The sequence below is a fragment of the Myotis daubentonii genome, chromosome 10 (assembly GCF_963259705.1).
Source record: "Myotis daubentonii chromosome 10, mMyoDau2.1, whole genome shotgun sequence".
In the NCBI taxonomy this organism is placed as follows: Eukaryota; Metazoa; Chordata; class Mammalia; order Chiroptera; family Vespertilionidae; genus Myotis; species Myotis daubentonii.
Genome location: NC_081849.1, coordinates 50,190,453 through 50,213,587, shown reverse-complemented (window position 1 = coordinate 50,213,587; position 23,135 = coordinate 50,190,453). Strand labels below are relative to the sequence as shown.

The following is a 23,135-nucleotide window of genomic DNA, read 5'->3' as shown; positions in this document are numbered from 1 at the left end:
TGTATCAGCCTCTCTCCTGAGTTCCATGCTGGTCTTTTTGGATTCCTACTGGATACCATACCTCAGTGTCCCACTGGTACCTCACATTTTACCTGGTCAGAATCAGTCTTACTCTCTCATTTCCCTTTCTACCTGTTCCTTTATCCCCCCTTTATCTTTGATGATATCATTAACCCACTCAGTTACCTAGGTTAGAATTCATGGAGTGACTTGGCCTATTTCTCGGTCTTCAGCCTCTGAAATCCAGTCGCTACCAGGCATTGCCATTTCTGCCTCCACTGTGTTCCTCTAGCCCCGTGGTCGGCAAACCTTGGCTTGCGAGCCGCCTGCAGCTCTTTGGCCCCTTGAATGTGGCTCTTCCACAAAATACCACGTGCGGGCACGCACATACAGTGCGATTGAAACTTCGTGGCCCATGCACAGAAGTCAGTATTTTGTGGAAAAGCCAGTATTTTGTGGAAGAGCCACACAAAAAGGGCCAAAGAGCCGCATGTGGCTCGCGAGCCACGGTTTGCCGAGCCACAGTTTGCCAACCACTGCGTCTAGCCCTTCCTCGTTTTTCAGTCCTGGTGCTCTAGCCCTGGGTGAGAACCCCGCTAGCCCTCACTGTCATGCTGTCTCCCCACTCTTGTCTTTCCTCTGTTAACTTCATCTTCCACACCTGTTCCTTTTCTAAAATAAAGATGTGAACCTGATATTTATCAACCCCACACCCTCAGTGACTTCTCACTGCCTGCAGAAAAGTCAAGGTTCTGTAAATTGGCCTTGAAGGTACCTCACAGGTGGCTGTCAGGACAGCGCAAGCCACTTTTTTACTCCTTGAGACCGACATCCTTCTCGAAACACAGCATTTGTCCTCACTTTGCTCTGTTGCTGCCTCCGTGTGGCACAGCCTCTCTGGGCCCTTCTCTCAATCTTCCCATACCAGTTGGGATCCTCTCTCAGTGAAATGGAAACCAGGGCACACGGCTCTTAGGCCCAAATGCCAGAAGCCAATTGTTCACTTTATACTGGTCATTAAGTTCCAGTTTTCTCAAAAGCAAAACGAGGAGGTTGAAGTAGATGAACTCTGAGATCTTGTCAGCTTTAAAATGTCTCCTTTAAATGCCAGACCTCTATGAAGCACTGCCCACTTCTAGGCAAAATAAATCTCCTTCTTTTGTGCCCTTTGGTGGTTTTATTTCTTTTACTGTGACCCTCGGCTCTTGCATTCTGGTGGATATATATGCACATGACTTCCTCTCCTTCCCCCACAGGTTATAAGCTCCTTTGGGCCAATCAGGAAGGTTTGACTCGAATTAGCTTCCCTCCCCCTCTGATCTGGAGCATAGATTCTCAGTGGGACGGACTGTGTAGTAGAGGATGAGACGTTCTGGGCATGTATTCTTCTGTAACATGTGTTACTCTTGAATGTTCCTATGCACTTGTAAGGATGGTTTTGGGCGGTGAATGACGGAGATAGTGTATTGGAACCCACCACAAGTTTCTCCTTTCTTTGTGACATTGTTATAAACCAGGTGACATTTCTGGGAACAGCTAAGGTAGCTTTGTATGACATTGTATAAAATATGCTCTATCAGATGTTTAGAAGTAATTAAATATTCCGTGAAACATAAGAACGGGCTCCTGATTTCTTCTCCCCTCTATTAGCATCCAGAAACTTGGACTGTTTTAATGTACCATTGACATAGTTGGATATTTAAAATATAAAATAGTGGCAAAGAACATTTTTAGAAAAGATTTTGTGGCTTTGTTTACCTCTTGAAAGTCGAAGCACCCCTGGCCTGTCATGCTCTTCTTACCCGATAAATTTGATCATGGCATGACCTTGCTCAGAAACTTTCAGTCACTCCTGTACTTGTCTTCAGGCACATCTCTGGTCTTATACTTCTCGTCTCATTTTACAGTGTCCTCTTTAATGCACCCCATCACACAGACCCAGTCCGTTTCTCACCATTCTCCTTGTACATGCCCAGCTTTCTTGCACCTGCCTTGTTGCAGGCATGCCTCCTGCTGAAAGTACCTCCCTTTTTAAAAAATATATTTTTATTGATTTCAGAGAGGAAAGGAGAGGGAGAGAGAGATAGAAACATCAGTGATGGAGAGAGTCATTGATCAGCTGCCTCCTGCACACTCCACACTGGGGATCGAGCCCGCAACCTGGTCATGTGCCCTGACCAGAATTGAACTGTGACCTCCTGGTTCATAGGTCAATGCTCAACCACTGAGCAACAATGGCCGGGGCAGAAATACCCTCCCTTTTGCGCCCATGACTGCATACCTGAATTTCACTCATTTTCCAGGTGCAGCTCACATTCTATTTCTGCAACACAGCCTTCTTTGATTTCTTACCAGAATTCTGCTTTCACGCTGGTCTCTGTCTTACGATTTGTCTTTCCTGAATACTATTTCTACGTTAGTATTATATCTACCTGACAGGTTCCTCCCTGTCACATTCTATGTCTGATTTATCTGTGTTCTTCCCCCTTTGCCACTATCATCTCTAGTTTAATCCACACGGGTCAGTAGGCGTCAATAATGAATGAATCTCTGTGAAGCATTCTTCCATAGTGTATAAAGAAATCATTAATTAATTACAGAGTTGCTCTATTTGCTGTTGTACAATCACATCTTCATCTAAGTATCCGAGCTTCAATTCTGGAATCCAACACTATGCCTGAAACAAAAGTGATATGTTGGGGAAAAGTTACATTTGAAATTATAATGCATCTATAATGTGTCACCATATCTTCAAAACCTGTCGCCCCTTTTAGATTCTGTACATTGTCATTTCAGTCCACTGTATGTAAAAAGAAATGCTAAGTGTTTTTAGCTTTGAATTTTATTTTTTTTCCTTAGTACATATTTGCGCATGCTTTTGTTTTCTGCAGGCTACTGACTTTATGCTTTGTGCTTGTTTTGTGTTGCAGATTAATATCCTTTCAAGAATTTGTAGCATTTGAATCTGTCCTGTGCGCCCCGGATGCTTTGTTCATGGTGGCCTTTCAGCTGTTTGACAAAGCTGGCAAAGGAGAAGTGACGTTTGGTAAGGGGCGTGAGTGTGTGCACACCTAAGCAAGTGCAGGCGTGTGTGAGCTGCTCTTTTTTCCCCATGGAACGGAATGCATGGAAGTGCTTTTAAGAAATTAGCATATCCCTTTTTGCAAAGCTATCAGTGTTTGGGGGCTGCAGTTTAACTGTCTCCCTGCTTGAGAAGCTAAGTTTCTGGCTTAGTAGTTTGATGCTCTGGTTTCGTTTTAAGGTGAGTTAGGATATGGCAGGACTTTTTCCCAGAGTCGTAGAGCATGAGAGCTAGACGGGACTTCTGTTCATATCTTCACAGTCAGCACTGCTTTCTTTCCACTGACAGAATTAGGAAGTTCATCAACTGCCCAAGAACAGAAGGTACTCCTGTCCCCACGACTTCCTGTCCTCACCTTGTCATGAGGGGGTAGCTTCAGGCCAGAGGTGCTGCACAGGATGGTAGTACCCGGAGAACCCTGTTCTTCTAAACAGCACGTTCCCCCCACAGCTGGGCGGGCAGCGCCTACTGTGCTGCTGCTGTCTTTGTTCTGAAAGGCAGAACCATCTTCCTGGATTAGCTGCAAAGCCGCAGAAAACCCTGAAGTCTTTGAAGTATTAGAAGAAAGGGAAGACCAGGAAGTGACTGGGGCAGTAGTCAGTTCTTTTCTAAAAGAAACAGCCCACCGAAGCCAGATTTGACCAAGAGCACTGCGTTTCCCTGGACTCGGGGGTGTCCGGCATAGGGTGTCTGTGCATGTGAACCGTCATACACAGCAGTGCCCGTGAAGAGTTTGGGAGCCCTTTGGGGCATATGGATTGTGCATTCAGGGGAGATGGTTAATGCGCCCATTTTTAAGGTCTTTATTCATAGTTTCCAGTGCACTTAGACCTCTTGGGCTTGTCCTACTGGATGGATTATGAGAAATGGTAGGAACTACAGATGGTGTAATAGAACACCATCCATTCTGGAATGGTTCTGGGATGGTTCTGGAACTGGAGAAACTTAGCCTCCTCCAACTCTGCCACTTTTGCCTCTGAGCTAAGTTAATTATCCTCTCCAGTCTTCCTTTTCCTTATTGGAATCGAAGATAACTACACTCAGTATAGGTAAGAAGTATAATAGATTTATCCCAGCAGCCTGCCCCCTCTCCCACCCACTGTTCCATGTTCATTTGACATGACAGTTACTTAAGGCTCAATACGCGAGGGCAGAGACAAAATACATGTATTTGCCTGTTTTTGTTTCATATAATCTGGAAGCTCATATGCTTTCCATGAACACTTCCTGAGGATTACTTAATATTTAAAAATCCCTTGAATAAGTTTAGGTTTTTTGTTTTGTTTTGTTTTTCATCACCTAATTCCTCTTAGCATCGCTGTAACCACAACTTCTCAGTGGAACACCAATGAAAAATGTCCCCACTGAAATCTTTAAGTAATAAACGAGCAGCCAGCTCATGGTGGCATTGATGTACCCAGTGGAAGCCAGTTTGGGGAACATGTCATGAGGGCGTTTTCCTGGGGATACACAAGGCGAGCCTGTGAGTTTGAGTGTGTGGAGCATAGGTGTGTTCTCCGTCTTCCTCCTTCTGCAGCAGATCTGGAGGGAGAGAGCAGCGGGGTTGAGACTGGGGACTGAGAAACGGACTTCAGATGTTTTCCTTCACTGTGACCGATCTTCCCTTCCCGGCATGAAGTGCCAAGGGACGTTGCTGCCACCAGCCACACCACCAGCTGGTGGAGGAAAGAAACAAAGGACTTTCACCAGTGCCAGGGTTTCTGCCTCTCACTAGTGGTTTGTTGATGGGCAGGTCATTTCAACATTCTGAGCTTCATTTTGCTCATCTGTAATAACCTACTTACAGGTCTACGTAATGATGAAAATATCTACTCATATGAAGGTGCTATCTGGAAAACAAAGGCCTTTATAAAATAATATCACTAAAAGAAATAACTTGCGAGAACAAGGACAGGTCTACTTTCTCCTCCTCCTCCTCTTCCTCTTCTGCTCCTTCCTACCCCCTCTCCTCTGCTCCCTTCTCTTCTTGCCCACCTTTATTTCTTTATTTTTATTTTTTATCCTCATCCTAGGATACTTTTTCCATTGATTTTTTTTTAAGAGAATGGAGGGGAGGGAAGTGTGGGGGGAAGAGAGAGATATACATAGATGTGAGAGAGACACATCGATTGGTTGCCTCCCCTTCACACCCCGACCAGGGCAGGGATTGAGCCTTAACTGGGAATCCAGCCTGAGGCACTTCGGTTGGTGAGCCTACACTCTAACCACTGAGCAACTGTCCAGGGCACCCCCCACCCCCTCCCGCCACCCCCTTTATTTTTAACTTGCTGTTTATCCCCTAGCCATTAACCAGTAATTTGCTTACCACCTGTTCTGGGTTGTACCCTGCCTCATCTCTGAAGGCATAAGAGATTGAAGTAAGGAATTGGGGCTCCCAAGGATGTAGGATTCTAGTCACTTCATTTGTTGCATATGGTTATTGGAGAAGAAAGCGCAGCCCTCTCCAGTACTGTGCCTTCCACAGGTAACTTGTTTCACAGTCAGCCTCGCACAGAAAGATAGCAGGGTACACTCTGTATCCATTTACAGTGAGCTGATGGGATCCTCGCCCTGTGGGTGTCATCAAATGTGCCCTGGGCTTTTTTGAGATCTTAATCTCTATGTAGGATTAACTGAAAGTGCTGTGAGTAGTACAAAGAAGATACCCAAATGACCATCCAATTCCAGAATAACAGCTGACCTTCAACACTTTTCATAAGGTAGGGCAGAGTCATCCTGGAGGTGGGTGCTGTGGGTAACAGGCTTTTGACAGGTAAACAAAGTCATGGGACTTGGGGGGAGCCTAAGGAGTGTTTTGACAGCAGGTACCTTTTAGAAGAATCTAGCAATTAATATGTTGGGCCGAAAAGAGGACTTAGTCAATCCTGGTCTCATCGACCCCCAGTATGAAGAGATCCTCAGTCTATGACATGTCTGTCTGTCCATATGAGGCTGTTTGAGATACAAGCACTGTCACTCACTCTATCTCTGGTTACTTCCTTAGCCCTTGTCAGTCCTTCACCCAAGAATGAGCCTTTTGTATTTCTGAAGGCTGTCTACCTGAGTGTGTGTCTTTGGGCGGGTTGAGCATGGAGTGGTGAGAGAGGAAAGGCCCCTTTTTTTTTACCTCTCAGATTGGCTCAGTCATTGGGGGTCATGGGGTGAGCATGGTTTTCTCACTCTAAGAGGGTCATCTGGGGCCTTCCTGTGGGCTGTAGGGAAGGCTGGCGTGCAGCTGCAGATTTTCGGTGCCTCCCAGCCTGGCCTCCGAGCCTTGCATTTCACCCAGAGGAGCGCAGTAACACTTTCATCTGTCTACATAGTGGATTTTCTCGTTAGAGCTTGTCTGAAGCAGGGCTGGCTCACTAAGCACAGCAAGCATCAGTGTTGGTCTACAAGCCCGGAGTGTTAGTGCTCCCACTACTCATATCCCAATGCTCAGCAAACAAAAGTCAGTTGGAGCGAGGGAGAGACCCCCCAGTGTCCCATTTCAGGGAACTTGTTCCTGTTTTCTCTGAGGCCTTGTTTATGTTCACCACCTTTCCATGCCTAGCCCACTCCCTGTGTTTGCTACAATGAAAAGATCTTCATTCCCTCAGTTTTGTTCCTTTGACCTAGATCAGTGGTCGGCAAACTCATTAGTCAACAGAGCCAAATATCAACAGTACAACGATTGAAATTTCTTTGAGAGCCAAATTTTTTAAACTTAAACTATATAGGTAGGTACATTGTTATTAACTTACCTAAGGCTTAGGAAGAGCCACACTCAAGGGGCCAAAAAGCCGCATGTGGCTCGTGAGCCGCAGTTTGCCGAACACGGACCTAGATCATTGTGTTCTGTTTCCTTTGAGGCAAAACATACTTCTAACAGTCTGGTTCTTACCATGTTTTCTTGTTTTGATTCCTGATATTTGTAAATGACCTTGAGATAGCATGTACCCTTTTATTCCTACTTCTTTTGCTTAAGTTTTATTTGTGATATTCATCCAGGTCTTTTTTGTATTTTTACTTTGTTGTTGTTTTTTGTTTGCTGTATATAGTATTCCATTGTGTAAACTTTTCCTTATTTACTCTTTCTAAATGTTGATAGACATTTGCACATTTCTAGTTTGGCTCCTGCAAATAATGTGCTTATACATACATAGATTTGGTGTGTGTCTGTGTGTGTGTGGCTGTGTGTATGTGTGTGTAGGCATTTCTAGGAGTAGAATTGCTAGGTCATAGAAAAATGTGTACATTTAGTTTCAGTAGATACTGCCAAGCTGTTTTCCAAAGCGGAGGGTCCCATTCTGGGTTCACAGTTAGATTTTTGTCCAGGAACACCTGCTGTGATGGAAGTGAACTTGGTATGCTCTGGGAAAAGGGACAGGCTAGATGGCAGGAGGAAATATGTGGAAACAACCCACTTCAGTCGTTTTGGTTCAAGTTGCAGAAAATGATGAGAGCTAAAAGTATGGAAATGAGAAGTTTTGAAGGTAAGCACCCAGATTTAATAATAAATTAAAAAGCTAGAGGAATATAAGTATTGGAATAGAAGAAGACAGAACATTAGTCGTAATTTTTTAAGCTCACCGGAAAGAGGGTAATTTATTTCTTATCTTTGTAAAGAGTCTTGGAAAATGAAATACTATTCAAAAAGATAACTTAGGGGGGAAATGGGTTAAGGAGCATTATTGGGGGGAATTTTTGTTGTTGTTAATATTGATTCTGATTTAGTGTTTCACACACACACAAATGTGTTAATGTGGTATCATTGCCCGGTAATTTATATAATTTTGGGACCTGAGTATATCTTCTTACCCACATTCCAATGGAGATTAAGACTCCTGGGTGAGAACAGTGTGCTTTTGGAAGTAAATGACCTCTACGCTGATAAAGGTTGTGGCGTGCCCTGGTACTGAGGGTCTCGCCTGAGATCCCTAGGCTCTTGAGAAGCTGTTCCAATTCATCGGGTCAAAAACCCTCTGTTTACGAAAAGCTAAATACGGATTTGCACGATTGACCATAATGGCTTCAATTTTGCAAGATAGTAGTATCAGAGAGCACTTCCAGTTGGTGGGATAATTTGAAAATCGCCCATGCTTCAAATGGCTAAAATATTGTCCCTTTTCCTACTTCACCACTCCACTTTAAAAACAGGGACTGGGCTGGGGTGGAGGAGGCCTGTGGAGAAGGTGGGATGTCAACTGGAGAGGAAGTCTCCATTGCCCTGGAAGCCCCTCCTTAGTTAACGACGGCTGAAAGTTACCCTCTCCTCAGAAGACTGCCAGTGTGGAGAGGCCGGACTGGGGGCTTCTTCCCGTGTGTGTGTGTGTGTGTGTGTGTGTGTGTGTGTGTGTGTGTGTGTAGATGAAAGGAGAAGAGAATTTGCAATAAGGAAAGAAGACATGGAGAACACAAAGCTAACAGTAAATCCTAAAGCTTGAGGCACTGGGAAAATGTGACTATTTTAAACTGTACTGCTCACTTAAAAATAGTCAAATTATACCATTATTCTTTCCGTGTGAGAGAGAGAGATAAAAATACGGTTTTTCTAAATTGGAAAATTTGCTGTAATCTTGCTGCTAATGACTGATTTCTTCCAACAGTGGCGAGGCAGTTTTTGCTCTGATAGGTCCATCAAGGAAACAAAATCAAGCGCATACTGCACGTTCTCAGAGAAAATTACAGTTTAGGTGTATGTTGGAGGTGGATAGTTAGACATTTTAATTGAAATAAAACAGTTTTACACTAATATGGGATCACTGTGGGTATATGTTTGTGGTACCTCTGCTCTTGAAAGCATTTAAGGTGGGTGAAATGTATGTTAAAGCTTTTGCAAGAAAATTCCATTTTATAACATCCATCTAAGGAAACTAGCATTGCTTCATTTTTTAAGCAATATAGATAGTATGTTTGCATTTAGAGGATGACTTTGGATTCTTTGTACCCCTTTAAGCATTTCAAAGTGCTGGAGCTTTTTGGTTGTGGACTTCTCTCATGGCGGGGAACTACCCTTCAAGAGCGATTAACACAGCCAATGGTTAAAGCCAGGGCACCCACCCGGAGGGTGACCACAGTCGGCTCTATGCCTCCACGCGCCGTTTTCACTGACCTACTTTTGATGTTTTGAAAGACTGCTAATGATTTATTCTGTCCGTTTGGAAATGACTTTTTCTAGCAGATGAAAACATCTCGGTTGGCCTCTGTTGCTCCTGGTTTAGTCAGCGGTTCTCAACCGGAGGGTCGCGACCCCTTTGGGGGTTGAACGACCCTTTCATAGGGGTCGCCTAAGACCATGGGAAAACACATATATAATTACATATTGTTTTTGTGATTAATCACTATGCTTTAATTATGTTCAATTTGTAACAATGAAATTGGAGGTCACCAAAACATGAGGAACTGTATTAAAGGGTCGCGGCATTAGGAAGGTTGAGAACCACTGGTTTAGGTGATGGCGTGGGGCAGAGATTAATAACAAATGCCCAATCCCAGCCAGCCTTTAACTTTTTCTGTTGTTGTTAACCAACATTCACTACTATGACTTCAGTAGTGTGTTCATCTTGAGGGTTTATAGGTCCATCAGGTTTTAGAATAGGAAGGATTCTTATCTGGATGGCAGGCTGTGGGTTCTCCTTGATAGCGAGGGGGAGTGTTCATGACAACTGTGGACTCCCTGGCTCCGTCTCAGATCCGCGGAATCAGAATCTTTGGTTGTGGGGCTTGGGAAGGTGTTTTGAAGGAGCTGTGCCTGGGGATGGGGTTCACCCTGCAATTGAACAATGGCTGGTGTGTAGTTCACAGCTTTCTTCCTCGGATGTGGGAACAGGCCCACAGATGGGAAGGTGACTGGTTTTGTAGGAATCACAACGTTGTCTGCTGGCGCTACTAGAAGGACAGTGTTCTTTTCTAGGGTGTCACATGAACTCATGTCAGGGCAGTCCCATCACTCTCTTAGTTCAGAACTTGAAGTTTTCAATTAGCCCTAAATTTTACCTGTGCCGACATCCCCTATCACTTTAATATAATATTCAGTGTGGGCTTGTTTTTTGAAAGATACTTTCCACCACTGTACTTACATGCTCAGAATCAGAATAATAGAAAGTGTACAGCGGCTCAGCGCGAACTCATTTTAATGAGAAGAGCTGCGCGTGCAAAGTACTTGTTCTGTCCTTACGCTGTTTTAATGGCACCCATTTTCCCCCTAGAACTTCCTTGCGCGAGTCTGAATTGTAGCCAGAACACTTCTGTCCTCTTCAGACCCTTAACTGTGATTAATATAAAAAGGCACTTGTCAAAAGGGTTTGAAATGGCAACCTTGCTATGGGAGCCTGGGGCAGCAGAGATAGGTCTGCATCCACTTACTCCATTATGTCATTTAACTCAGGAATTCAACAATTTGTCTTTGCTCCCTGCTTAAAAGACGATGGCCGCCTAAGCTGTTGTTAACCACATCAGCAGGGTGGAATATTAGTGCCCTGAGAGCGAAACCACAACTTTCTGGGAGGATTGAGCACACACTGGAGAAGGCCCCCAGTGAAGCTGCTGAGATAAAGTGTGGCCGTCCAGCCGCTCTCCCTTTGCCTCCAAAGCCACTGCTTTCGGGTTTAACAGAAACATCCTTTTTGTGTTTATGTATTAACCAGAGGCCCAGTGCACGAATTCGTGCACGGGTGGGGTCCTGCTGGCCTGCCCCGATCAGGCCAGGTGGGGGGAGAGACTGTGGGTAGATTTCTGGCTAGCCCCGCCCCCAATAAGGGCTAGGGGGGCAATCGGGGGCAGGGACAGCCAGGGGGAGGGGCCATGGGTGGTTGGCCAGCCCCGTCCCCTGGTCGAACTCCTGGTTGAAATCTTGATCAAACTCCCCGTCGAGGGGACAATTTGCATATTAGCCTTTTATTATATAGGATGCACATTTTAGGATCCGAGAGAGAGAAGAGAGAGAGAGAGAGAGAGAGAGAGAGAGAGAGAGAGAGAGAGAGAGAGAGATAGATTATGGTGCAGGTTTGAAATAATGTAGCTTGATGAAAACCTTTTTTATTTTAATGGGAAACTTTTCATTGATTTGCAGCTTCAAAAAGTGAATCTTTGGGAAATTAAAGCACATTAATTTCCTTATTCTGTATGGAAACAAAAATGTAGAAAGTTAAAATTTGCATAAGTGAAGACCTTGATGATTTCAGATTACAGTGTGGTGGAGGCTAAGGAATAAGAGCCCATAGAATTTGTAAAAACAAATTCAGTCTAACCACTTAATGGCATATGCAAGTAATTTGCCAATTAAATATTTCTAGTTATCTGAAAGATCTTCAAAGTAAAGAGTGGAGGTTCTTAATCTTTTTTAATTTCATACTTTCAGGATCATAATAGAAAATTACTTAGTTTTTCAAATCACTTGTTATTCAAAATTTTAATATATGAGTCAAGAGAAGGGTGGATTTTAAATATTTGAGGAAAATTATTGCTTTTTGAGAAACGTATAAACTATGATATTTCCAAATCACACTGTGCCTGATTCTTCTTTATATCATTCATAAATATTTAGTTCCTGGAAAACATCTTTGATTAAAATTAAGACTTTAGATTTTGGAGTTTTACCATTTTAATGGTCACCTACTATGTTTTATAACACTGTGCTAGACATGCTTAGCCATAGGACAACCCTCGAAGATACATATTTTATTCCCTCTTTGCAGATTAAGTAGATAATTTGAGTCAGTATAGGTAATTTGCCTGATGTCACTCATTAGTAAGAGGCAGAGCTGACAGTTGCGGGTTTTTTAAAAGTAGCTTCATTGCACTCATTTAAAGTATAATTTAGTGGGTTTTTGTATATTCGCAGATTTGTGCAACCATCACCACAGTCAGTTTTAGAACAGTCTTAGGCAATCACTAATTTACCTTCTGTCTCTATGGACTTGCCTATTCTGGACATCTATAATAATAATCTATAATAATAAAAGGGTAATAAAAGGTCAATATGCTAATTAGACCAAACGTCCTTCCGGTGTCATTCCAGATGAAACCAGGGCCAGAGTGAAGCAGCCCGGGTCCCGGGCGCCTGCCATCAGCAGCCAGAGCAAAGCCTGGGTCCCAGGTGCCAGAGGGAAGCAGGTGCCGGCAACCGGGGGAAGAAAAGCCTACTCTTGCACGAATTTTCGTGCATTGGGCCTCTAGTTTCATATAAATGGAATAATACAGTGGGTGATCTTTTGTGACTGGCTTCTTAGCATAATGTTTTCAAGGTTCACTCATGTTGTCACATGTAACAGTACCATATTCCTTTTTATTAATAATATTTCATTGCTATGGATAATTATCACATTTTGTTTATCCATCCTTCAGTTAGTGGACATTGGATTGTTTCTATGAATGCTGCTATGAACATTTGTGCACAAGCTTTTGGATGGGCTTATATTTTCATTTCTTTTGGATATATAGCTAGAAGTAGAATTGCTAAGTCATATGGTAACTGTTTAACTTTTTGAAGAACTGCTAAACTGTTCCAAAGTAGCTGCATCATTTTCCATTCCCACCAGCAGTGTGTAGGGGTTTCCGTTTTTTCATATCCTCACCCACACATTTATTATTAGTGGAGGTTAAGTGGTATCTCGTTGTGGTTTTAATTTACATTTTCTTAATGGCTCATAATATCAAGCATCTTGTCATATGTTTATTGACCATTTGTATATGTGGGTGTTTTTTTTTTAGGAATAGCTACTCCAGCCCTGGCAGGCATTACTTAGTGGTTAGAGCATCAACTCATGCACCTAAGGGTCATGGGTTCAGTTCCCGATCAAGGGCACATACCTGGGTTGCAGATTCAATCCCCAGCCCCGGATGGGGCATGTGTGGGAGGCAACCAATCCATGTGTCTCTCTCACATCAATGTTTCTCTCTGTCCTCTCTCTCTCTTTCTTCCCTCCCCCTCCTTTCCACTCTCTCTCTCTCTCTCTCTCTCTCAAATAAATAAATAAATAAATGCCAATAAAAATCAATCAATCAATCAATCAATCAATCAATGGAAAAAAATAACCTTGGGTGAGGATTAACAAAAAAAGAAAAGAAAAATATCTACAGTGGGGTCTTGACTTACGAGTGTCCCGACTAACGAGTTTTTTGAGATACGAGCCATCTCTCGGCCGATTTTTTGCTTTGAGTTGCGAGCTAAAATTTGGGTTACGAGCCAGCTTCAGATACCCCACCGCTAGTTGGTGCAGCGAACGTCACAGTGAATGCCACAACATCAGCCCAGCATCACGTGTCTCACTCGTTCACTGTTGATTTGACATACGAGTAATTTGAGTTAGGAGCTCCGTCACGGAACGAATTAAACTCGTAAGTCAAGGCCCCACTGTACTCAAATCTTTTGCCTATTTTTAAAATTGGGTGATTTTTCTTTTTTTATTGAGTTGTGATAGTTACTGATATGTTCCAGAGTTCTTTATCAGATAATATGATTTGCAAAAATTTTCTCCAATTCTGTAGTCTGTTTTTTCACTTTTGTTGAATACAGAAGTTTTAAATTTTGAAGTCTAATTTTCCTGTTATTTTCCTCCGTTGCTTGTGTTTTTGGTGGCATCTCTAAGAAACCATTTTCTAATCTGGAGTACAAAGATTTTTGTTTGTTTTTTTTCCTCTAAGAATATCATAGTTTAACCTCTTTATGTTTGGGTCTTTGCTTCATTTTGGGTTAGCTTTTATATGTGGTGTAAGGTAGGGTTCTAACTTTTTTCTTCTGCGTGTGATATCCAGTTGTCCCAGCACCATTTGCTGAAAAGACTAATCTTTCCCTAGGAATTGTCTTGTCAGCCTTTATGAAAACCAATAGACCATAAGTGCAAGGTTTTATTTCTTGACTCCCAATTCTGTTGCATTTGTCTATATGTCTGTCTTTATGCCAGTACCATACAGTCTTGATTACTATAGCTTTGTAATAAATTTGAAATACAACTTTGTTATTTTTTTTCAAGATTGTTTTGGTTATTCCGGGTCCCATATGAATTTTAGGATCAGCTTGTCAATTTCTGCAAAGAAGCCAGCTTGAATTTTGATAAGGATTATACTGAACCTATAGATCACTTTGGGGAGTATTTCCATTTCAACAGTATTAAGTCTTCCAATCTATGAGCATGAAATGTCTTTCTATTTACTTGGGTCTTCATTAATTTCTTTTAAAGGTATTTTATAGTTGTTTAGAGAATACGTTTAGCATATCATTTGTTAAATTTATCCCTAAGTATTTTATTCTTTGTGAGGCTATTGGAAATGAAATTGTTTTCTTAATTTCATTTTTTGGGTTGCTTATTTTTAGTGTATGGGAACACAATTGATTTTTATATATTGATCTTGTATCCTTCAATCTTGCTGGACTCATTGGATAGTTTTTTAGTGGATTCCTTGGGGCTTTCTATATATAAGATCATGTCATCTGCAACCAGCTTTTAAAAATAACAACCTTTCTTCTACAACTGTACTCTGTAGCCTGGGAAATTTATTAACTTGGGGGAAATTAGTTGACTTTGAGGTTATATTTAGGAAAGAAAAGTTGTCACTTTGTAGTTGTCTTTTTGTCACTGAGAAAGAAAAATACAGCAGACTTTTAGGCTCAAAACATTTGTAGAGAAAGCAAAGTCCCACAAATAAACTCAAAGAATCCTTGAGCTTATTTGGTGAAGTCTTGCTTTAAATAATATCACCATTATCGGTATGTTATGGGAACTTCCTATAATCCTTCCAAACATAATTTGTTTGGCACAGACTGAAATAACAATGATTATACTTTAAGAGATAAGCATTCTAATTTGTTTTTACTTTAAGTAGGATTCGGTGAACTATGAAAAATATGACCTTGAATGTCCAAAATATATATCCAGTGCTTCATTCATATTCCAGTGCTAATTCAGTTTTGCTTCTTTGCCTCTGTGACCTCAACCTGGTAAGATTTTAAGAACTTGTGTGTTAGGCCAGGAGAGACCTTCTTCTAATTCTTTTGAAGTGAATGATAAATCTGCCAAGTAATGCTTATTTGAAAGCTGTCAGCAGGTGAGTTATGAGTTATAGTTATAGTTACACTGAACTGTAAGTTACCAAGAAAACCTAAAACACTTTGAATTTCCTCTTTTCTCTCCAGGAGTACAAGTTATGTTTGCAAAAGTCAGGAAATGGTAAAGGTTTAGTGATAGGATGGCCCTAAGGTTGACGCCTGGAGTTTTTCTTGGTAAAGCTCATGGAATTTTCCACAGAAGCCCGAGTACAGAGCAGAATTTCCAAACCATTTTGGTTTATTTGTTTCTGATTTTCCCACTGTAAGATAGGAGGCATATTCTTACCTTTCATTGCCTCACAAGGCATGGAGAAATCTTAAACAGTACAGCTCTATAGGGTTGACAATTTGTAGAGTTGAGATTATTTTAGGGATTACATACTGCTCTCTCCTGTAGTGTGACTACATTTCAGTACTTCAGGCTGACATTTGCATGAGAGGAGAGCTCTGTGGAATAGCGGAAAAGGCTCTAGCCTTAATACCTTCTGTTACTTTCTGTGGGTTAATACCTCCTGTTACTTTCCTTCATGGAAAGGAAGGACCTCATTTTTGACAGCTGCCCTATGATTATTACATTACCACTTAATTTCATCAGGATGCTTGAGGGAAAGGAATATTTATTTCACTGGAATGCAGAAAAATGGCCAGAAAGCCATTATGGTTTGTATAGTATTTCTCTAATGTTTTCTTGTACTGTAAAATTTTATTTACAGTGTAAAAAATTGTGTTTTTTCTTTTGCATCTTTGTCATTGAAACATCAATTCTCATTGGATAATTTATTGTTCTAGATTAGAAGATTGTGGGAGCCTTCCTTAAACCTCTGTTGAGCCTGCTTTACATAGATCTATAGAATTTGATAACTGGACAGGAGCTACAGATTATCTGAGTTAATATCTATTTTTACCACTGAAGACTTCCACATTCATAGCCATGAGAACAATACCTGGCACAGTGCGAGAGCCTATAAAATATCGGCTACTATTTAGTACAATCTGAACCCATTATTTGAATTTGAATTTGAATTTGATAATTTCTTCTCAGGTGTTTTAGAGCCGAAGAAAACTTGTGGAGTCTCCCTCTACCTAATTCTTTTCACTGAGGACCACCCCTCCATCTCTGCAGGTCCTCAGGGAGTCTTTCCTTTTGTAAAAAAATTCCAATTCTTGATTCGTTTCATTTTCCTTATGTTCTATCTCCTTTTCCCCCCTAGAAGTAGAGAAGACAGAATAAATTCAAAGAAATTGAGGGTTGCCCTTTAAAACTTTTTATTTTGCTGTCAGGGCCAGCCAGAGGTTTTCTGCCACCTTTCATAAAATTTATGCCTGGCATAATTCTGATTTTTACTACCTTCTCTGTGCAAATACACACCCAACCTTAAAGCTGGTGGTGGCACTACTGTTTCTTCATGGCAAGACTTTAAAATTTTCTGGAAACTTGAAACTCATGGAATAAAATCTTGTGGGTGTCATGGGGGTAGAAATAGGAAATTTGGGGGAAACAGTGGAAACATGTGCCAAAGTTTTTGGCATCCTTTATAGGACTAAGGAACTTTGCTCTTTTTTCTTATTTTAGACACAGGTAAAAAACAAGGTATCAGGCACAGTTTACTCATAAAAATAAGCAGGTTTAGTAGTTATATTTGACAATGTGAAGGCCAGGACAGATTTCATTAATATAATAATAACCTGTATTCTCTCTAACCTCCAAACACACACTTTTGGGAAGGTGGTAGGAGCGGGTAGAGAGGGGCGGGGAGGAGGAGGAGACTAGCAAATAAAAACATGAAGCTTTAGAAAAGTAAGGTTTTTCATATTGTTGTTTTCTTTTCTCTGTCAGTCCTCTTACAGTTTTGTAGTAGAGGCTAAAAAGAGGTGAAGAGTCAACACTGGCACATTTGGTAGCCCATCTTCAAATGGGATAATTTGAACCATTTGAGAACTTCTGTCAAGCTAAACGTATGCCGTGGGAAGTTAAAAAATTGGGCTGCTGGCTTTTCCTCCCACCACCTTTGTCTTCAAGCGTGGCTTGATAAATAGTGGAAATTTCTAAAGTTCAAGAAAGGTCTTAGTGCTGTTGAATATGTGCTTTAAGATTTATCTAACTGATTTCTAAATCCTCAAGAACGTTTCAATAACTCGATAAAGGACTGTATTTAGTGTCATATGTGTTTCTATATGCACAGGACTGGGCAAAAGTAGGTTTATACTTGTAGTACACATAAATAATACAGTAGTTAATAAATAATAATACAAGAACAAACTCTGTTTTTTGTGTACTTACAACTGTAAACCTGTTTTGGCCACCCTTGTATATGTTTCCTGCTACTGAAGATTGAATTATATCCATTATGCCTAGAAAATAATTTTTGTTGAAACAAAACATATGAGATTATGATATTAGATATATAGTTTATTACTTTGATTTAGTTTCCTACTGCCTTTTACAGGTGTGTGTGTGTGTGTGTGTGTATGTGTGTGTTGTTTTCCCCCCTTTATATGGTAGGATTATTAACTTTGATTTTTTAACAGATTCCATGAGGATTCCAACTTTTATTTCTGCCATGGTTTTATAATCTGTGTGGTTTTTTGTTGAGTTGAGTTACCTTTTATAAGAAGAAAGTAGCAATGTCCATTTAATAGCAGATTTTATAAGGGCGAACTTGAGTGGCTTTGTTTTAATCAACCTTTCTTTTCTCTTTTCAGAGGACGTTAAACAAGTCTTTGAACAGACCACAATTCATCAACGTATTCCATTTAACTGGGATTCAGAATTTGTGCAACTACATTTTGGGAAAGAAAGAAAGAGATGCCTGACATATGCGGAATTCACTCAGTTCTTGCTGGTGGGTCTCTTGAAAAGAATAAATAAATGAAACTGAGGTCCTGGTTTAATTTGGAACTCTGGACCAGACCATCCCATCTGGAAACATTTCTCCAGCAGGGTGTAGAATGGGCTCTTACAGATTGGGTGGGAGCCCTTTCCAGGAAATCAAGTGATTTGATCAAAGATCATGTAAGTCAGAAGGGGCAAACTTGAAACTTCAACTCTTGACTATGATTAGTTCCACTGCTATTTACCAATACTTCATTTTCCCCTGAGAAATGGGTAGATGTCTTTATTAGCATCTAACAGTACTATTGTTTCATCTGAGGCCTTGCATAGACAAGGCCCAGAGTCTGGAACTTGGCTGCATGTTGGAGTTACCTGGTGAGCTTTAAAACTGTCATTGCTTAGGCCCCACCTCTAGAGAGTAGAGTAGATTTGGTTTGATTTGGGGTGGGGGGGTTTGGGGGAAGGCAGACAATCTGGGCATTAGGACATTTCAAGCTTCTCAGGTGCTTCCTTTGAGAACCACTGTTGAAAGGGCACCTGCTGTCCATGTCCAGGGTTGAACATTTCTCTAGGAGTTGTCGACATTTCTCTAGGATGTGTCTGGCCTCGTCACTCCTGCTCCCACCCACCCCCCGCCCCCCCACAATGTGATCGTATCACTAGACCCCTGATGATGCCAAAGGAAGAGTAGTAAGAAAACAGGATTATAGTGTACTTTTCCTTTTGAAGCATACTTTTTAAAATGTTTTAACTATGACATTAACATTTAGCCCCAGACACCATTACCTACTTGTGGGTCTATATGATAAACCACTCTTTCTTTGGGATTTTTAGGCATTTTTTTTGTTTTTCTAACAATTAAATTTGATATTTTATTAAATGTAATATTTTATAAGTGTTTTATTGATTGATTTTTTTTTTTTGAGAGAGAGAGAGAGAGAGAGAGAGAGAGAGAGAGAGAAACGTTGATTTGTTGTTCCACTCATTTATGCATCCATTGGTTGATTCCTGTATATGCCTTGACTGGGGATCAAACCCACAACCTCAGCATATTGGGACGACACTCTAACAAACTGAGCTACCTGGCCAGGACTTTTAAATGAAATAGTTTGTAAGAGGCATTTAATGGGATTTGTTTGCTATGTTAAATTCAAGGTCTTGAGGAAAAATTTTGCCAGAGAAACCACCTTCTGTTCTTTGTCAGTAGTAATGTCAGCAGCAGGTAACCCTGATGTCCCTGCCTCTCTTGTGTGCCCGAGACCTTGTCAGAGCCTTCTGAGGAGTGGGTGGAAACAGATGCGGGGTGGAGGTGGAGGTGGAGGATCCCGGGGGCTCACTGCCTTGTGCTCAGTCAGTCAGCGTTTTGTGGCATCCATACCTCGGCACCAGCATATGTAATAGGTTGACTGTAACAGGTGCTTCTCATTTTGACTTTCACTGGTGTTGTTATGATGTATGAAGGTGTCATGCTGTTTACTCTGCTTTTATTTTCCTGGCTTTTGGAACTTTACAACACAATGTCTTAAACCTGCTTTTGTATTATTCTTTAAAAAACATGGCCATGTCTATGAATCCCCATGGGCAGTTCTATATCAACATAAACCTATGTGAATAACTCAGTTGGAGAATGGAATTTAACTTGGATTTTTTCTGTTGTGTATACAAGACACTGGCATGCAGTTGGAGGGGGTATTCATTTTGATGAGGAATAATTACAATAATGCTATTGAGACAAAAGCCTCAAATTGACTTTATGGAATACAGCCTAATTAACTTTGAGTCTTAATGGGATGTTAGCAGTAGTAAGGCTGATCACGTTTTTCTTTAAGCAAGCATCAATTATGCTGCACTGAGTCGGCTGTCTACCACTCCCAGCGGCGTCTAGGTCTTTCTCAAGATGTGGAGAAGTCAGTCAAAGACGAGATGACTCAGGGATAACTGATGAGGTTTCCTGCTTCACCGTGTAGGGCATTCACTAGATTTTGACTCCACTCTCTAATGGTGAGTGGACCCATCCCACAGTGTCCTGCCTAGGATGGTTTTGACTTTGTAGCCCAAATGCACATGCTCAACTTTTACTAGGTTCAAATAGCTCAGGTAGGGCCTGTTTTTATGTTCCACTCCAGGCCCAGATTGAAAGGAAGGAAGGGATGCATCATAATAGACTTTATATGAATGCCAACGGAATGCCAGTTTTGATGTCTGCCCTTGGGTCACCCCCCCCCCCCCCCGCCGCGCGCGCGCACACACACACACACACACACACACACATACACACACACTAAATGTTTTTGTTAGCCTCCTTTGAACTTTTGTCTGGATTCAGGGAACTTCTTACAGATAGAAGTGAACTCAATTTCCTACGTTTCAGACTCTTGCTGTGTCAAGCATGCACCCGCCCTGCTGCTCTAGGGCAGGGCTCGGAGACAGAGGCACCAGCTCCCTGGCTGGCGCCAGGCTCAGGAAAGCAGACACTCGGCTGCTGGAGACGTGAAAGAACTGCCACCGTGCATGCTGCTACCTGTCACCTGCAGCCACAGGAGCAGCCGAGATGTGCTTGTGGCTTCAGGAGTCTGGGCAGTACGTAGAGACAGTGCTGCTCCATCCCACTGAAGGTTCTGGAAAGTAGAACCTTCAGCCACTTGAATACGTACACTCTTGTGTGTTACCTATGCTTGTGTGGTCGCTGGACAGTGCCATGCTCTGCACGGTCAGATTTTATTTTCTTCCGTTAATAAAGGTTTTACTTTGTGATAAGCCACCATGTGGCTGTGAGGACATCACATGTGCATCTGTGTACCGTCCGGACCAGCTGCCCACCCACCGAGACGGTGCTGGTCACAGGCATCCCTCGAGCGCTGAGTTGGTGTGTTGTTTTCTATATTTTGGTTATAAAGTTCATAAAGTGGTGGATACATTTGATATTCTTTGAACTAAACTTACCTTGTTTAGACTTCGCATCTAAAGTGTAGTGTTGAAGTAAAGCCTCCTTCCTGGAGTCTTGTTCCCAGGGAAGGGTTTCAGAAGGGGGTGGGGCCACCATCCTGTGACTGCATCATTGATACCGTGGCCCTTGCTGCTGCAGGTTTTCATGCCCAGTTCTATCATCTCCACTTCACGCAGGAGTGATGGCGTGTGTGTGTGTGTGAATGTGAATACAGTGTTATATGTGGGTAGGGATGTGTATTTTAAAATATCCTATAAACTTTCCACTCACCTCTCAGCTCCGAGAGCAAAGCTCTAATTTTATGGTGGCTAAGTTGAATAATTCATTGTAACTTACTGAAAACAGTATTCTTAGAAAATAATTTGGAGAAGTTTTTGTGTCGTATGTCTGCCAGAACTCCTGTTCATGAGTAGTATTAACATCAAACTCTCTACCCTGTTTGGAAGTATTTCTTGTGCTGTGATTATTACTCACTTGGAACAAACCACTCAATTCAGCAAGTGTTTGCTGAGGATGCAGGATTTACTGTGAGGCCTTGTGCAGAGGGCCAGAGTGCAGAGATAACAACTTTGGAGACACTTGTATTAGTCTAAGGGTTGTTCCTGTGTTTTTCTGCCTGATACTAGTAGTTCCAAAGAAACAATCACAAACAGTATGAAATATACACCCTATAAGATTACTCTTATTTTTTTATTTCTCATCTGAGGATATTTTTATTGATTTGAGAGAGGTGAGAGAGAAACATTGATTGATTGCCTCCCACATGCATCTGGACAGCAGATTGAACCCACAACCTAGGTATCTGCCCTGACCAGGAACTGAACCCACCACCTTTTGGTGTATGGGACAATGCTCCAACCCACTAACTGAGTGTTGGTTACTCTCTTGTGGCATCAACCCTATGGCAAATATAAACCTGACATTAGCATTCAGAGTATGGTTAGAGCAGCCATCCAAAGTACGAACTTAAAGGGCACATACCAGCATAAGTTCGTCTAGTTAACTGCCCTATTTTACAGATAAGGAGATTGAGGCCTTTCACTTTACTAGAAGCTCTTAAGAGCTATCTCATTTGTAATTTTGATTTGCATTTCCCCAGTGACCAATGATGACAACCATCTTTTATGTTTTTATTGGGCACTTGTATGTCTTATTTGGAGACATGTTTAGTCAGACCCATTACCCGTTTTTATTGGATGGACATCATAGGCAACTGTGAGCACAGAGTTAAAGGCCTCTTAAACTCTTCTGCCAAATTATTCTGTGGGGTCGTACTAAAAGTCATTCTAAAAAAAAAAAAAGTAGAAATAGTAACACTCTATAATTTATAAAGTGCTTTTAAATATTCTGTTTCTGAGAACAGCATCCCCAAAAACCCTGAGGGGTGATTATCATTATACATTATTATATGCAAAAGAATAAACAGGCTCTAGGGCAACATTTTGCATTTACAGGTAATTTTCTGGGGAAAATGCTCATGTCTTTCATTAGGTTCCCAAAGGTATACCCCAAAAGACTACAGAGAAACTGTTCTAGAGCTTAGCTTCTTCCATAATAAGACCACAGACAGGTGAGGGACTCAAAAGTACGATGAAGTTACCACTATAGTATGCTGTCAGCAAGGCCCAGGCTCCAAAGGGTTCATCTCTGAATGGGGTGTACAGTCAGGCACTGCCAGACGTTTAACATTTCTGACCCCTACCAGATATGACCATTAAAAAGGTATGTGTTCCTGTTCTTTCCATTTACTTTTTGATAGTGTTTTATAATCATAGGCATATATTTCACACATAGTTATTACAATTTAAATATAGTCCACCCATAGGAATTTCTAGTGGCTCTAGTCTCTTAATAGGAAAGTCTAGGAGTGCTACCAAATCCAATATACATAGGGTGTCCCCCCAACAATGTATACACACACTTTGAATCATTATAAAGGCAGTGTTTATTAAAATACATTTCATTTTCGAAATTGAGCTATCAGCTGTTAAAGCATATATACATTTTTTTGGGACACCCCGTACTTGGAAACTATTGCTATTAGCTGCCTCCCACAGAGCGTTTTTCAGCTTAGATAATGCTTTGACTTGCGTTTGTCCTTAGAATCACCTTTGGCGTCAGGCAGTTGCTATTGTTTCTGTGTGAAAGATGAGCACACAGAAGCTTGGGGAAGTTTTCTAGATTTGGTCATGATGAGACAGGTGGAACTGAAGTTGATTTTAGTTTTCCTAAATCTCTAACAGTG

At 41.5% G+C, this 23,135-nt stretch overlaps 1 protein-coding gene across 2 annotated transcripts in view; it reads left to right on the top strand.

The window, feature by feature from the left end:
• Positions 1-23,135, top strand: part of SLC25A13 (solute carrier family 25 member 13) — a 164,750-nt gene that overhangs the window by 66,769 nt on the left and 74,846 nt on the right. Inside the window, exons 4-5 of one of the 2 annotated variants that reach the window (XM_059712379.1) lie at positions 2,931-3,046; positions 17,814-17,953. In XM_059712379.1, coding sequence (XP_059568362.1) covers positions 2,931-3,046; positions 17,814-17,953 — 256 coding nt within the window. The remainder of the gene's footprint in view (positions 1-2,930; positions 3,047-17,813; positions 17,954-23,135) is intronic. The other variant, XM_059712380.1, reaches the window with a different exon arrangement.